At 45.4% G+C, this 16728-nt stretch overlaps 2 protein-coding genes across 4 annotated transcripts in view; one reads left to right on the top strand and one right to left on the bottom strand.

Annotated features, from left to right (window-relative positions):
* The window catches only part of arhgap19 (Rho GTPase activating protein 19), a 64289-nt gene extending 62151 nt beyond the window's left edge, over nucleotides 1-2138 (top strand). For both annotated transcript variants that reach the window (XM_072479765.1, XM_072479766.1), the window contains one exon: nucleotides 526-2138. In XM_072479765.1, the coding sequence (XP_072335866.1) occupies nucleotides 526-582 (57 nt within the window). In that variant the 3' untranslated portion in view covers nucleotides 583-2138. The remainder of the gene's footprint in view (nucleotides 1-525) is intronic.
* A 306-nt stretch (nucleotides 2139-2444) lies between these two features.
* Nucleotides 2445-16728, bottom strand: part of nt5c2a (5'-nucleotidase, cytosolic IIa) — a 149981-nt gene continuing 135697 nt past the window's right edge. For both annotated transcript variants that reach the window (XM_072479763.1, XM_072479762.1), the window contains 2 exons: nucleotides 15677-15853; nucleotides 2445-5696 (listed from right to left, as the gene is read on the bottom strand). In XM_072479763.1, coding sequence (XP_072335864.1) covers nucleotides 5460-5696; nucleotides 15677-15853 — 414 coding nt within the window. In that variant the 3' untranslated portion in view covers nucleotides 2445-5459. The remainder of the gene's footprint in view (nucleotides 5697-15676; nucleotides 15854-16728) is intronic.

A 16728-nucleotide genomic window follows, 5' to 3' on the forward strand; every position in this document is an offset into this window, starting at 1 on the left:
TCCCAGGTTCAATTCCCCGCTGGGTCACTGTCAGTGCGGAGTCTGCACGTTCTCCCCGTGTCTGCGTGGGTTTCCTCCCACAGTTCAAAGACGAGCAGGTTAGGTGGATTGGCCATGCTAAATTGCCCTTAGTGTCCAAAACGGTTAGGAGGGGTTATTGGGTTACAGGGATAGGGTGGAAGTGAGGGCTTAATGTGGGTCGGTGCAGACTCGATGGGCCGAATGGCCTCCTTCTGCACTGTATGTTCATATCAGAGCAAAATATTAAACTTACTGAATGAATGCATAATAAAATTTAACAATCCAGGGCATTGTTGAGGGAGTGCCACTCTGTCTGAGGCACAGTGCTGAGGGAGTGCCGCAGTGTCAGAGGCACAGTGCTGAGGGGGTGCCGCACTGTTGGAGGCACAGTGCTGAGGGAGTGCCGCACTGTCGGAGGCAGTGCTGAGGCAGTGCCGCACTGTCGGAGGCACAGTGCTGAGGGAGTGCTTCTGGCTGATGCATGTTTATCTTTTTGAAAAGCAGGAACCCCTTGGAGTGAACCGAATTATCTCCGTTTCAACGAGGGAATCGGCCATGTAGTTCAACCTTCTTCAAAATCTCTCCGTAAAATGTGAAAGTGTGGAGATCTCTGCGAGAGCCATAAGACCACTAATTGTGCTCACTGGAACTGAAATATTGGCTGTTTAGAATGACTAGTAGCTTTAATATCCTGTGGTAACAGACTGAACATGAACCTGTATAATTTGTGATAATGCTGCCTCGTCTAACAGTGTGGCCAAGCTATGGATCAGGTAAAGGGGAACATCTCCTGGGCTATGTTTGGGTGCACACAACACAAACAGGCTGGTCTTTGGGGTGGAGAGAGTAGGAATTGCAAGTAGCTGAAAGGTACTGAGTAACTAAAAAATTAGACTGTAACTGGTTGGGCTTAAGCTGCTGACTTGAAATGAATTTATTTCAGTCAATTATTATTTTGTAATTACTTATGTCAGTATATCACAAATCATTCATCATCATCAAACTCCAACAGGTCTAATAGGTCCTTGGTCTGGAGGCTCAGCAAAGTGAGAGGATTGGAGATTCAATGACAGGAGTTTTGGGGCTGGCACATGTCAAAACGTGGGTGATGTTTGGTAACTGCCTCACCTCCATTTGTTTTTGTGTGCCTGAGCCACTCTGCATGCTGGAAACTGTGTTGCTATTTCAGTCCCTTAGTGTATTCCTATCATGTACTACTCGCTTCCTGGTCCTGTTTGTATCCCAGATACTCCAACAGGATCTAATAGTAACCTTTAGACGAGAGACCGAGAGTAACTCCTCTGCGGCCTCCAGCTCTGCCCAAGGTGAACTGCTGTCTAGAAATAAAATATTTGAGTCGTCAGCCCATCAGGATGGAGAACACAGTGGGGTTAAGAAAGAGGTGAAGCTGAATGCACAGGAGGTTAAGGGTCATCGGTTATCTGGATAAAAGCATTAAACAGACAAAATCCCATTTATTAAATTTTTTTTTCTTGCTGATCTTTCACAGCTTTTATAAGTTCACATTTGTTCATGTTGAGCAAATTCTAGCTAATTCCTTGCTTTTTTAAAAATAGTGTGTCTGTTACTGACACTATCATTTAAACCCTGTTATATGTGACATTTACTACTGCAACTAACTCAGACTGTAGGAGAGCAGGTCGGACCTCCAGTTTCACAGCAGCAAGTGAATGATGATCCTGTACCCTGTCACTCTTGCTGGACGTGGGTAAGCAAGCGATGCAGCTCCCTGTACCGTGTCCCGTTGTGCTTAGAGCAGATGAGGAGCTTGCAGGCTTCTGTTAAGTTGGCTGCTGATCGATACAATATGTTGATGACGGCTGGAATGATTTTCCAAACATTTTCAGGTAACAGTTAAGTTACACCGACAACAATGCCGTGGGTGTTAGATACTGGAGATTAAGGCTGTGAAATCTCTATGGTTAGAGAATAAGTGCTAATACCCCTCCCATTTCCAAAAACCGTAGCAAATTATTGAGTCTTCAGTAACTGAAGTGAATGTGTTGAATTTTGTACTGAGTGAATGTCTTAAAATCTTTTTTTAATATTGCTGTCCATGTATTTATGTAATGTATAATATATAATGTTTTATAGTTTTGCTAGTTTTGTTATTATGCAGACTATACATATATTACCTCACCAAGTTGTTTCTCACATATGGTTTCTAGATTAGGCGTCCTACAATCTTTCTCTCCTTTCCAGAGCAGAAGAATAAGTGCTGGCAATGTGCCCCTCACAACCCTCCGTTGCTGTGTAGTGCTCCTATTCCACACTCCCAGCATCACAGGGGTAAGGAGTGCGTGTGAAAAATGCTGACAGTTCACACAGCTGTTGTAGAACAAGTTCTTTTATACCCAGTCCGGAGTATCCTGCTCGCATTTTCTAATAATAATTACAATCAATGGTTTCATCCTTTTATTTTACAAACCGGATTAGGAACAATATACATTTTACAGTTGAACAGAAAGGCTTTTTATTGAGTCCTCAGTTTGTGCATCTATATTGTGTGCTGGACCTGGACTATAACTCAGGATAAATCACACCTGCCCCACCCAAATAATTCCAATACACACTTTATTTTTCATAAAATCTATTTTCCAAGTTTTAAAAATCAGTGAAGCTCATGTTTTGCTGGATTGGACAGATAAGTGTGATATTCTATCGGTACTGAGACGGAGCAGTCTGGCCCCTCACATTATCTATATAGTGCCAGGATTGCGTGAGTTTACAGCACAGATACAGGTCAACTGCAGCCACAGAATTCCGATTCTTTAAGTAACTGGAGCGGTGTAGGATTCTGACGTTGGGAATTGAAGTTCCTTCCTCAGGTAGAATTCCACCGCTGGTCAAACTGCTTCAGTTGTCCGGCCCCACTACGAAGGCTTTCAGAAATAATGAGCAAATGCCCACTTCTTCCAGGCCACATTCTGTTACAACAATATCATCTGCGATTGGTTGGGTGAAACCTGGATTGGCACACCTGTAAAACTCACCAGCCAAGAGCTGCCTTGCCTGATAAACGTTGATGCTGCCACCAATTGCTTACATTGAACAGTAAACATATTTCTGTATGGATAACTGAAAGCTCTCCTGACAGACAGACAAAGGGGTAGCAGGTCAGGTCAAACTGTAGCAAAACAAATTATTCGGTCAGAGATTTAAAAAAAACATGAAATCAGGAGACAACATAATCATCTCCAACTAATGGCAGAAAATGGGTGGACTGAAATAAGGCCACAGACTCAGTACTCAGGCTCTTAAGGAAAACAGGACCAACTGCTCCAGCCTGTGGAGTTCACACTGCACCTTCCAGGCAAAGTGGTTGTTTCAGGGATAATCAAAGCTGAGCTGAAATAATGATCCAAACCACATGTCGCATGAACATGATCAACTGGATAGCTGGCAGTCTCAGAGAAAGGGGAATGTGGGATGAGCCCAAGAACAGCAGTTCCCCAGGCCAGCCAGGATCAGAACTTCAGGCCCAGTGCCCAAAGAAAATGAATACTGTATCATAAACTGTTTTAAGAAACAATTAAAAGTGAAAGTAATATTAAATATATAAAATAACCCAACTCTGCCACTAGTCACTATTCTTGGTCATTTATGTGCTTAATCCCCCAACATCATTAAAACAACCGTTTGCTCCACCTAGCATCAGATTGATTAAAATGAGCAGTCTTAAGTCAAATCTAGAAGTTCAAGCAAATCCAGGCAATTGAAGGAGGGGAACTTTCATAGAATCCTTACAGTGCAAAAGACGACCATTCATCCCATCGAGTCAGCACCAGCCCTCTGAAAGAGCACCTTAACCAGGCTCCTGCCATTTCTGCCACCCCACTTAACCCACACATCCGTGGACACTGAGGGACAATTTATCATGACCAATCCACCTAACCTGCACATATTTGGACAGTGGAGAAAACCCACACAGACGTGGAGAGAATTGCAAACTCCACAGATGCCCAAGGTTGAAATTGAACTCGGGTCCCTGGTGCTGTGATGCAGCAGTGCTAACCACTGTACCACCATGTGACTGTTGCCCTTTTGTTTCCTAAGTGGTAGAGGGCATCGGTTAGGAAGCTGTTACTAAAGGAGGCTTGGGGAGTTGCAAAGTGCATCGAGTAGAGTTACTGTTACCATACTGCACTAGTGAAGGGACTAAGTAGTTAAGATGGTGGCTAGGATACCAATCAAACAAACTTTGTCCTGGATGGTGTCAGATTCAATGTACTTTATATCATATCAAACACTCCCTGGGCAATTACAACCCAATCAAACATGATTTTTTTTTTCAACTAAGAGAAAGAGCCAGTTCAACATCTGATCAGTCCTTGAACCAAGCCATTGTAGGAAGAGTGACCCTGAAGAGGAAGCTGTACTCTGGTTCCTCATATTCAGTGCATGGGCGGGATTCTTTGTCCCGCCACACCAGATGTCTGGTGCAGCGTGCCCCCGGGATTCTCCTCTTATCAGCTGGCCAATGGGGTTTCCCATTGGGAAGTCCCCAGGCTGCCGGCGTAACGGAGGATCCCGACAGCGGAGAATCCAGCCCAGAACTGTCAAAATCCCAAATGGGAAGTGTAAGTTGCAAAAAGTAGGAACAATAACATTGGGCAAGGGATTTCATAAAGAATTAGGCGTCACAACTCTTGCTGCTTTGTATTGAAGAGTCAGGTAACAAGACATACAAGCATCCACCGCCCACTCACCTTTTGTACAACAGAGGCAGCCTCACCATTGCCTCATTTTTCAACCCCTTTCCAACTCTGCCTCCACAGCTGCTCCTGTAGTCCAGGGTCAGCAGAATCGAGTTTGTGCTTTGATGAAAATTAATGTATAAATTCCTCTAATTGAGGTCCTATCTTGCGCACACAAATTCCATAGTTTGGGATCTGAGCATCCAAACTGCAATGAAAATATAAGAGTAAAGCACATCAGAACCAAAGGACGGATCGATGGAAAAACCCAGGTTAGGAGGAGCTGGAAACATGTTGCAGGTGTGGTCAGATTCTCAGGCTGTGCTAAGACAAAAGCTGAGAAATCACAATCTGAATTCTGCAATTGCTTCACTTTCAAAGAACTATCATTAGTGAAACATCCAACACCATCACAGATGTATCACTTTATTCAGCTCAGTCTTCAATGTCCATAATTTCTTGTATTCAATGCAAACTTCTGACTTGTGATTGTGATTAAAATCATTTGCATAAGTCACACAAAAACATGGAAAAAGTTTCAATATTTTTTCTTTTCACAAATTTACAGGACTGAGCCAAATAAAAGTCCCTCGGAATCTGTTGAGTATTTCACAATAGTCTCTCCACTCTGAACCAGATCACTAATCTTCAACCTTACATACTTTAAACCGTTTCTCACTTCCATGGATGGGGGCAGGATCAGGGAGTTTCATTTTCTTTTTATTCTTCCTCCTCCTCTTCATCATCATCTTCATCATGGCAGTGCGTAATTTCTTGTGGAGTTTGTGGGAAAAGGTTTGGGGGTTTGATCTCGCTGACTGACCGGGTCAGATGGTGTCGTTTATACTCAGCGTCTTTAATATCCATAGAGCTCGTTGAGCGGTTGCGAGTTGCCATTGGAGACTCAACATCATTGATGTCAACATGGCTGTGCTCCACGGTCGACTCATGAGGCATCTGAAGGACAAAGAACAGTTCAGGGAACAGAGCCAAGAGCACAGGAAGAAGAGAGATAAATGCACCTAAATAGGAAGCAGGGAGAGAAAGTGCAGATGAGGGTGGACAGTGTAATAGAAAGGTAGGGACAAGTGCAATGTACAAACCAAGGGCAAAGCTAGAAGAAACAAACAAGAAAGCACAAATTTGGGGCAGGAGGAAGAAAAAGATTGAAGTGTGAGCAACCTTTGAACAGAGACCTCTGGTTTGCATTTAATAATAATAATCGCTTATTGTCACAAGTAGGCTTCAATTAAGTTACTGTGAAAAGCCCCTAGTCACCACATTCCGGTGCCTGTTCGGGGAGGCCGGTACAGGAATTGAACCTGCGCTGCTGGCCTTGTTCTGCATTACAAGCCAGCTGTTCAGCCCACTGTGCTAAACAAGCCCCTATTTGCTCAGCAGTACCAGGGGTTGCCATTACCAATCAGCAACCAGAGGGAAAGACCCCAGTCCGGAGGATATGAAGGCTTATAGGAAACAGATCGGCACAACATCAGCCTTTCACCTCTTTCAGTTCAACACCAACAGAGGCTGGAGTGGCAAGTTACCACATTGGGATCTTGCCTTGAAATGGCCTTAATCACCATCTAGATCTTACTGCACAAAACTGCCTGTAACTCATGTTTGGGTTCTTCCTGAAGATTTCATTAGTTCCTATTTTTTTATTTTGGCTTTCTCGATTTTGGTCCATGGATCGTTAATGGAGACATATCTTTAAGTCGAGCAGAAATAGTAAGGAACTCAAGTAGGAAGCAACTTTGCTTTAAAGTTTTGTAGTTTAGGCAGATGGACCCACACTTTATGGCATCCAATTTGGTTGGCTAGTGGCCAGTAGATTGGCCAGGGACAATATCCTGCCTGGAAACAGACAGCGATTGGTTCTTGCCAGGTGAGGGTTTTTTCGGAGAGAACCATGGGGAAGTCACTGGATCCTCAAGGTGGAAGCGGCTCTCCCTCTCTCTGAAGGCAGAAGCTTCTAGAGCCTGAAAGAAGCTGTCTCTCGCCCTCTCGAATGCTGGCTGCCTGATATTTCTGTGAGTCTACAGCGAAAACCGTAACCAGCTGAAAGAAAAGATGACCTCTGTCTGGAAGCCTCGACTGAAGAAACAACTAATTGGGAGGAGGCCAACACAAGTCTCTTATCCTTTTACTTCTATCGTTATTCTCCATCCCTCTTTTCCCGTGTGTTATATATATATATATATATATATATATAAATAGAGGGTGGGCGAGTTAAGGGGGTGGGGGTTAGAGATTAGATAGTAGTTATTCAGTTGTATTTGTTGCCTCTTTAATTATAGTTACTGTTAGACCAAAGGGTGGCAACCACTCAGCAAGCAGCAATAAGAGCTGACAATTATGAGCTAATCCATAAATTTAAACCTTTTTTCCTGTCACCCCCATAATTCTGAAAAGGAAAGGAAGTGGAAGAGTGAAAGGAAGGCACTAGCCAAGGTAGGGACTAAATAGCTGGGAACGCTCCGCGATCTCCTCAGACCAGGAAGGAAGTTACTGAGGGTGGAGAGGACACTCCAGGCCAGGGTGTTACCATTGCAATAAAGTGGGACATGTTTGTTTAGCATGTTGGAAGTTGCAAGGAAAGCCCATGGGACTTGTTGGGATTCATAAGGAGGATTCTGCAAAGGGAACAAAAGGTGGAGAATACTACAGGGAAGAATAGCTCTAGCTAGAACTGGGACACCCTAGGTAAACACCGCTGTGGTAGCAGCTGTGATGAATGAAATAAATGAAAGATATGCAGGGTTTTTGTCTAAGGGGAAGATCACCCCATTTTCATTGAATGATGCAGCCAATTTCATTACTATTTTGAGGGACACAGGTGCTATGCATACTCTTACTGGAGAGGGATTTGATTTTCCCTCCAGAGAGTTCAATGAAAGAAGGTATTAGTGCAGGGGATAAGTGGAAATTCTATCCCTGTTGCATTGTATAAAGTACAATTGGAGTGCGATTTGTCAGATTCAGCAGTTATCGGCTAGGAAGATAACCAGTGAATGTATAGACTTGCTTTTGGGAGAGTGAAGGTTGTAGCTTCATCCATGATTACGGAGAGTCCGAGGGAAGATAAGGAAACAGAATAGTTACGGGAACAGTTTCCAGATATTTTTCCATCGTGTCGTGGCCATGGCTAAACCGAGTTCACCACCAGAGATTAAGATCACACCACAATCAGATGGTAGAGTAGCTGAAACTATCGTTGAGACTTAGGATAATTCCGAGGGAATGTTTAGTTGGTCTTCATTAATTTGAGGCGCAGGAGGCAGACCCAGAGATACATGGATTAGCACAGTCAGCTCTCACAGAAGTGGCAGCTGTGAGGGTTCCAGACAGCTCTTACATTCAGACCGAAGTGCCGATGAGGAAGTGGAGACATCTTCATAGACCTGCGGATGAGGAATGGACGGTTGTCCATCAGATAGTGGTACTGCCCAAATATCGTAGGGAAATATTGCAGGTGGCTTGCAGACACCAATGGCAGGACATATGGAAATTCGGAAAACTCAGTCAACAGGCATTTTCCTGGCCAGGGCTGTGTCAGGATATTGTGCAATTCTGTAGAGCTGGTCAGGTAATAGGTAAACCTCACCATGGGATTCAACCCATGCCTTTAATATCCATATCAGTATTTCAATAACCATTTATTTGGGTATTGGTAGATTGCGTTGGACCATTGCCTAAAACGAAGGCAAGGTATCAGTACATTCTTAACACCATGGATACGACCACCCGATTTCCCAAAGCTATATCTTTGAGAATAATTACAGCTAAGGTAGTAGTGGAAAAGGTGAGTTGGCTACGGCCTACCCCTTAGAAATACAATCTGACCAGGGTTCTTATGTCTAAAACTTTACAGGGCATAATCGTAGTTTAGGTATCAAGCAACTAAGGTTGACCACCTATCATCCATCTGAAAGCCTAGACTGAAACTAACTGGAAGACGTCATTCCGAATCAAAGACTCTCATCCTTTTACTTTCATCATTATTTTACACCCCTCTTTCCCTTTGGTGTGTGTGTATTTATATAAAATATAGTATAGAGGGTGGGGTGACTTAAACAGGAGGAAGAATTACAGATTAGTTATTGGTTCACCAGTTGTATTTGTTGCCTATTTAATTATAGTTACTGCTAATAATAAGTTCATTGTGTTTAAATTTACAAACCTGCTGACTGTGGTTATTGGGCAGCTGAAGTCCTCGGGTATTTTAAAATAAAAGTTAATTTATCCCGTGTTGTGACTCCGGTCAAGTGGGGCTGGAATTGACGGTGCACTAGCCCAGGGTGTGGTAACACTCGCTATTACATTTATAATAACACAGATATCAAAGGATGGTTGGGGTATGAAATGGACTAATGTCCTGGGGCAGTGAGTCGTGGGGGAGGGCATGTCCTGGGGCAGTGAGCGGTGGAGGAGGACATGTCCTGGGGCAGTGAGCGGTGGAGGAGGACATGTCCTGGGGCAGTGAGCGGTGGAGGAGGGCATGTCCTGGGGCAGTGAGCGGTGGAGGAGGACATGTCCTGGGGCAGTGAGCGGTGGAGGAGGGCATGTCCTGGGGCAGTGAGCGGTGGAGGAGGGCATGTCCTGGGGCAGTGAGCGGTGGAGGAGGACATGTCCTGGGGCAGTGAGCGGTGGAGGAGGGCATGTACTGCGGCAGAAGCGCACTGTTGGGGTAAAGAAGCAGGATTCCTTTTGGTCTAACCGTATTGGAAATAAAAAGGATCCAATACCCTGGCAAAACAAACTTTCAATAAAGTAAATATCCCCCAACCAAAGTGCTTGGTACCTTACTCTACAAGACGTACCAACAATAACTCAGTCCCAACAAGCACCTCTCCCAGCTGATTATTCTTTAAGCACACTCAAAGAACAAAGAAATGTACAGCACAGGAACAGGCCCTTCGGCCCTCCAAGCCCGTGCCGACCATGCTGCCCGACTAAACTACAATCTTCTTCACTTCCTGGGTCCGTATCCCTCTATTCCCATCCTATTCATGTATTTGTCAAGATGGCCCTTAAATGTCACTATCGTCCCTGCTTCCACCACCTCCTCCGGTAGCGAGTTGCAGGCACCCACTACCCTCTGCGTAAAAAACTTGCCTCGTACATCTACTCTAAACCCTGCCCCTCTCACCTTAAACCTATGCCCCCTAGTAATTGACCCCTCTACCCTGGGGAAAAGCCTCTGACTATCCACTCTGTCTATGCCTCTCATAATTTTGTATACCTCTATCAGGTCTCCCCTCAACCTCCTTCGTTCCAGTGAGAACAAACCGAGTTTATTCAACCGCTCCTCATAGCTAATGCCCTCCATACCAGGCAACATTCTGGTAAATCTCTTCTGCACCCTCTCTAAAGCCTCCACATCCTTCTGGTAGTGTGGCGACCAGAATTGAACACTATACTCCAAGTGTGGCCTAACTAAGGTTCTATACAGCTGCAACATGACTTGCCAATTCTTATACTCAATGCCCCGGCCAATGAAGGCAAGCATGCCGTATGCCTTCTTGACTACCTTCTCCACCTGTGTTGCCCCTTTCAATGACCTGTGGACCTGTACTCCTAGATCTCTTTGACTTTCAATACTCTTGAGGGTTCTACCATTCACTGTATATTCCCTACCTGCATTAGACCTTCCAAAATGCATTACCTCACATTTGTCCGGATTAAACTCCATCTGCCATCTCTCCGCCCAAGTCTCCAAACAATCTAAATCCTGCTGTATCCTCCGACAGTCCTCATCGCTATCCGCAATTCCACCAACCTTTGTGTCGTCTGCAAACTTCCTAATCGGACCAGTTACATTTTCCTCCAAATCATTTATATATACTACAAAGAGCAAAGGTCCCAGCACTGATCCCTGTGGAACACCACTGGTCACAGCCCTCCAATGAGAAAAGCATCCTTCCATTGCTACTCTCTGCCTTCTATGACCTAGCCAGTTCTGTATCCACCTTGCCAGCTCACCCCTGATCCCGTGTGACTTCACCTTTTGTACTAGTCTACCATGAGGGACCTTGTCAAAGGCCTACTGAAGTCCATATAGACAACATCCACTGCCCTACCTGCATCAATCATCTTAGTGACCTCCTCGAAAAACTCTATCAAGTTAGTGAGACACGACCTCCCCTTCACAAAACCATGCTGCCTCTCACTAATACGTCCATTTGCTTCCAAATGGGAGTAGATCCTGTCTCGAAGAATTCTCTCCAGTAATTTCCCTACCACTGAAGTAAGGCTCACAAGAACTAGGAGCAGGAGTAGGCCATCTGGCCCCTCGAGCCTGCTCCGCCATTCAATGAGATCATGGCTGATCTTTTGTGGACTCAGCTCCACTTTCCGGCCCGAACACCATAACCCTTAATCCCTTTATTCTTCAAAAAACTATCTATCTTTATCTTAAAAACATTTAATGAAGGAGCCTCTACTGCTTCACTGGGCAAGGAATTCCATAGATTCACAACCCTTTGGGTGAAGAAGTTCCTCCTAAACTCAGTCCTAAATCTACTTCCCCTTATTTTGAGGCTATGCCCCCGAGTTCTGCTTTCACCCGCCAGTGGAAACAACCTGCCCGCATCTATCCTATCGATTCCCTTCATAATTTTATATGTTTCTATAAGATCCCCCCTCATCCTTCTAAATTCCAACGAGTACAGTCCCAGTCTACTCAACCTCTCCTCGTAATCCAGCCCCTTCAGCTCTGGGATTAACCTAGTGAATCTCCTCTGCACACCCTCCAGTGCCAGTACGTCCTTTCTCAAGTAAGGAGACCAAAACTGAACACAATACTCCAGGTGTGGCCTCACTAACACCTTATACAATTGCAGCACAACCTCCCTAGTCTTAAACTCCATCCCTCTAGCAATGAAGGACAAAATTCCATTTGCCTTCTTAATCACCTGTTGCACCTGAAAACCAACTTTCTGCGACTCATGCACGAGCACACCCAGGTCTCTCTGCACAGCAGCATGTTTTAATATTTTATCATTTGGATAATAATCCCTTTTGCCGTTATTCTTACCAAAATGGATAACCTCACATTTGTCAACATTGTATTCCATCTGCCAGACCCTAGCCCATTCACTTAGCCTGTCCAAATCCCTCTGCAGACTTCCAGTATCCTCTGCACTTTTTGCTTTACCACTTATCTTAGTGTCGTCTGCAAACTTGGGCACATTGCCCTTGGTCCCCAACTCCAAATCATCTATGTAAATTGTGCACAGTTGTGGGCCCAACACTGATCCCTGAGGGACACCACTAGCTACTGATTGCCAACCAGAGAAACACCCATTAATCCCCACTCTTTGCTTTCTATTAATTAACCAATCCTCTATCCATGCTCCTACTTTCCCCTTAATGCCATGCATCTTTATCTTATGCAACAACCTTTTGTGTGGCACCTTGTCAAAGGCTTTCTGGAAATCCAGATATACCACATCCATTGGCTCCCCATTATCTACCGCACTGTTAATGTCCTCAAAAAATTCCACTAAATTAGTCAGGCACGACCTGCCCTTTATGAACCCATGCTGCGTCTGTCCAATGGGACAATTTCCATCCAGATGCCTCGCTATTTCTTCCTTGATGATAGATTCCAGCATCTTCCCTACAACCGAAGTTAAGCTCACTGGCCTATAATTACCCACTTTCTGCCTACTTCCTTTTTTAAACAGTGGTGTCACGTTTGCTAATTTCCAATCCGCCGGGACCACCCCAGAGTCTAGTGAATTTTGGTAAATTATCACTAGTGCATTTGCAATTTCCCTAGCCATCTCTTTTAGCACTCTGGGATGCATTCCATCAGGGCCAGGAGACTTGTCTACCTTTAGCCCCATTAGCTTGCCCATCACTACCTCCTTGGTGATATCAATCCTCTCAAGGTCCTCACCTGTCATAGCCTCATTTCCATCAGTCACTGGCATGTTATTTGTGTCTTCCACTGTGAAGACCGACCCAAAAAACCTGTTCAGTTCCTCAGCCATTTCCTCATCTCCCATTATTAAATCTCCCTTCTCATCCTCTAAAGGACTCACCGGCCTGTAGTTCCCGGGATTATCCTTGCTACCCTTCTTAAACAGAGGAACAACATTGGCTATTCTCCAGTCCTCCGGGACATCCCCTGAAGACAGCGAGGATCCAAAGATTTCTGTCAAGGCCTCAGCAATTTCCTCTCCAGCCTCCTTCAGTATTCTGGGGTAGATCCCATCAGGCCCTGGGGACTTATCTACCTTAATATTTTTTAAGACACCCAACACCTCGTCTTTTTGGATCTCAATGTGACCCAGGCTATCTACACACCCTTCTCCAGACTCAACATCTACCAATTTCTTCTCTTTGGTGAATACTGATGCAAAGTATTCATTTAGTACCTCGCCCATTTCCTCTGGCTCCACACATAGATTCCCTTGCCTATCCTTCAGTGGGCCAACCCTTTCCCTGGCTACCCTCTTGCTTTTTATGTACGTGTAAAAAGCCTTGGGATTTTCCTTAACCCTATTTGCCAATGACTTTTCATGACCCCTTCTAGCCCTCCTGACTCCTTGCTTGAGTTCCTTCCTACTTTCCTTATATTCCACGCAGGCTTCGTCTGTTCCCAGCCTTTTAGCCCTGACAAATGCCTCCTTTTTCTTTTTGACGAGGCCTACAATATCTCTCGTCATCCAAGGTTCCTGAAAATTGCCGTATTTATCCTTCTTCCTCACAGGAACATGCCGGTCCTGAATTCCTTTCAACTGCTACTTGAAAGCCTCCCACATGTCAGATGTTCATTTGCCCTCAAACATCCGCCCCCAATCTAGGTTCTTCTTTTCCCGCCTAATATTGTTATAATTAGCCTTCCCCCAATTTAGCACATTCATCCTAGGACCACTCTTATCCTTGTCCACCAGTACTTTAAAACTTACTGAATTGTGGTCACTGTTACCGAAATGCTCCCCTACGGAAACATCTACCACCTGGCCGGGCTCATTCCCCAATACCAGGTCCAGTACCGCCCCTTCCCTAGTTGGACTGTCTACATATTGTTTTCAGAAGCCCTCCTGGATGCTCCTTACAAACTCCGCCCCGTCTAAGCCCCTGGCACTAAGTGAGTCCCAGTCAATATTGGGGAAGTTGAAGTCTCCCATCACCACAACCCTGTTGTTTTTACTCTTTTCCAAAATCTGTCTACCTATCTGCTCCTCTACCTCCCGCTGGCTGTTGGGAGGCCTGTAGTAAACACCCAACATTGTGACAGCACCCTTCTTATTCCTGATCTCTACCCATATAGCCTCACTGCCCTCTGAGGTGTCCTCTCGCAGTACAGCTGTGATATTCTCCCGAACCAGTAGCGCAACTCCGCCTCCCCTTTTACATCCCCCTCTATCCCGCCTGAAACATCTAAATCCTGGAACGTTTAGCTGCCAATCCTGCCCTTCCCTCAACCAGGTCTCTGTAATGGCAACAACATCATAGTTCCAAGTACTAATCCAAGCTCTAAGTTCATCTGCCTTACCCGTAATACTTCTTGCATTAAAACATATGCACTTCAGGCCACCAGACCCGCTGTGTTCAGCAACTTCTCCCTGTCTGCTCTGCCTCAGAGCCACACTGTCCCTATTCCCTAGTTCTCCCTCAATGCTCTCACCTTCTGACCTATTGCTCCCGTGCCCACCCCCCTGCCATACTAGTTTAAACCCTCCCGTGTGACACTAGCAAACCTCGCGGCCAGGATATTTATGCCTCTCCGGTTTAGATGCAACCCGTCCTTATATAGGTCACACCTGCCCCGGAAGAGCTCCCAGTGGTCCAGATAATGGAAACCCTCCCTCCTACACCAGCTGTTTAGCCACGTGTTTAGCTACTCTATCTTCCTATTTCTAGCCTCACTGGCACGTGGCACAGGGAGTAATCCCGAGATTACAACCCTCGAGGTCCTGTCTTTTAACTTTCTGCCTAGCTCCCTGAACTCCTGCTGCAGGACCTCATGCCCCTTCCTGCCTACGTCGATAGTACCAATATGGACAACGACCTCTGCCTGTTTGCCCTCCCCCTTCAGGATGCCCTCTACCCGTTCGGAGACATCCTGGACCCTGGCACCAGGGAGGCAACATACCATCCTGGAGTCTCTTTCACGTCCACAGAAGCGCCTATCTGTGCCCCTGACTATAGAGTCCCCTATTACTATTACTCTTCTGCGCTTTGACCCTCCCTTCTGAACATCAGAGCCAGCCGTGGTGCCACTGCTCTGGCTACTGCTGTTTTCCCCTGATAGGCTATCCCCCCCGACAGTATCCAAAAGGGTATATCTGTTCGAGAGGGGGACAACCACAGGGGATTCCTGCACTGACTGCCTGCCCTTTCTGGTGGTCACCCATTTCTCTGCCTGCACCTTGGGTGTGACCACATTTACATAACTGCGATCTATGACGCTTTCTGCCACCTGCATGCTCCTAAGTGCATCCAATTGCTGCTCCAACCGAACCATGCGGTCTGTGAGGAGCTCCAGTTGGGTGCACGTGTCTGCGTGAGTTTCCTCCAGGTGCTCCTATTTCCTTCCACAGTCCAAAGATGTGCAGGTTAGATGGATTGGCCACGCTAAATTGCCCCTTAGTTTCTGGGGATGTGCATGTTAGGCTACGAAATTAGGATAGGGAAATGGACATGGGTACGGAGCTCTTTTAAAGGGTCTGTGCAGACTCGAAGGGCCAAATGGCCCCCTTCTGTATTGTAGGGATTCTGAAGAGACCTATGGGTCAACGTAATCACTCCTGGGCAAGGTATCCTTTCCTCAGTTTTTCAAATTAAAACATTGTTTTAAATGTTGGGGTCTGGTCCAGTATCCGAACAGGAGGTAGCCTGTGTTTTGTAAATGGGACAAGTCCGCAGGGAAAAGCAAACCAAGTTGTTTAAATTTCTGATCAGATCTCATTTGTACTCACCAAGACATGGGCAGCACGGAAGAGGTAACTGAAGGGATAGTACAGGAGATTGATGAAGGAGGCTGCATACAGATCGGCGTAACGCATCACCTGACTGGCAAAGAGTGTCTGACGGGAGCCACTACGGAACAAGCTCCCCATCATCCCATAACACATGTCCATGTCGTGAGTGACTTTCTACAAGTAAGAAGAACACAGCCGGGGTGAAAAAATAATCAGGAAAGTAAGCCTTAAATTCGTCAATCATCTTGCCAATCGATCTCTCAAAATTCCATTCAGGTCACCGAGTATTTCTTGACAAATAGTCAGATTCAAACAACAAATCATTCAGAAAAATTCATTCAAACTTAAATTATGAAAATAAACTAGTGCAAGACAATCTTGAGGGTTGCACAGAGGTTAGCACTGTTGCTTCCCAGCTCCAGGGTCCCGGGTTCGATTCCCGGCTTGGGTCACTGACTGTGCGGAGTCTGCACGTTCTCCCAGTGTGTGCGTGGGTTTCCTCCGGGTGCTCCGGTTTCCTCCCACAAGTCCCGAAAGACGTGCTTGTTTGGTGAATTGGACATTCTGAATTCTCCCTCTGTACCCGAACAGGCGCTGGAATGTGGCGACTAGGGGCTTTTCACAGTAACTTCATTGCATTGTTAATGTAAACTTACTTGTGACACTAATAAAGATTATTATTATAATGAAGAGCTTGTGATGAGAGATGGGGAGAGAGAATAAGTGGAGAGGGGATTGAAAATGATGAGGGAGTGTGACGGGGGGTTAGGAAATCGACAAGCTGAGAGCAGGAGGTCAGTCAAGAGGATTGTCAGAGAAGGAGGAAGGTCAGTGTGTGGTGAATCAAGTTTTTTTTAATGGGGATTGTATTATATATATATATATATCTCTGTTACAGTAATGTAATTAAAAGCTATTACAGTAATTTTTAAAATATTCTTATTCCAAATTTTCAAAATTTTTACAATTTACAGCAGTATCAAAACCCACCCAACACATTAAACTCCCCCACCCACACCTCCCCCCCAACCCCTCCCACAGCAGTCAAC

Source organism: Scyliorhinus torazame, chromosome 16 (assembly GCF_047496885.1).
Source record: "Scyliorhinus torazame isolate Kashiwa2021f chromosome 16, sScyTor2.1, whole genome shotgun sequence".
Classification (NCBI taxonomy): Eukaryota; Metazoa; Chordata; class Chondrichthyes; order Carcharhiniformes; family Scyliorhinidae; genus Scyliorhinus; species Scyliorhinus torazame.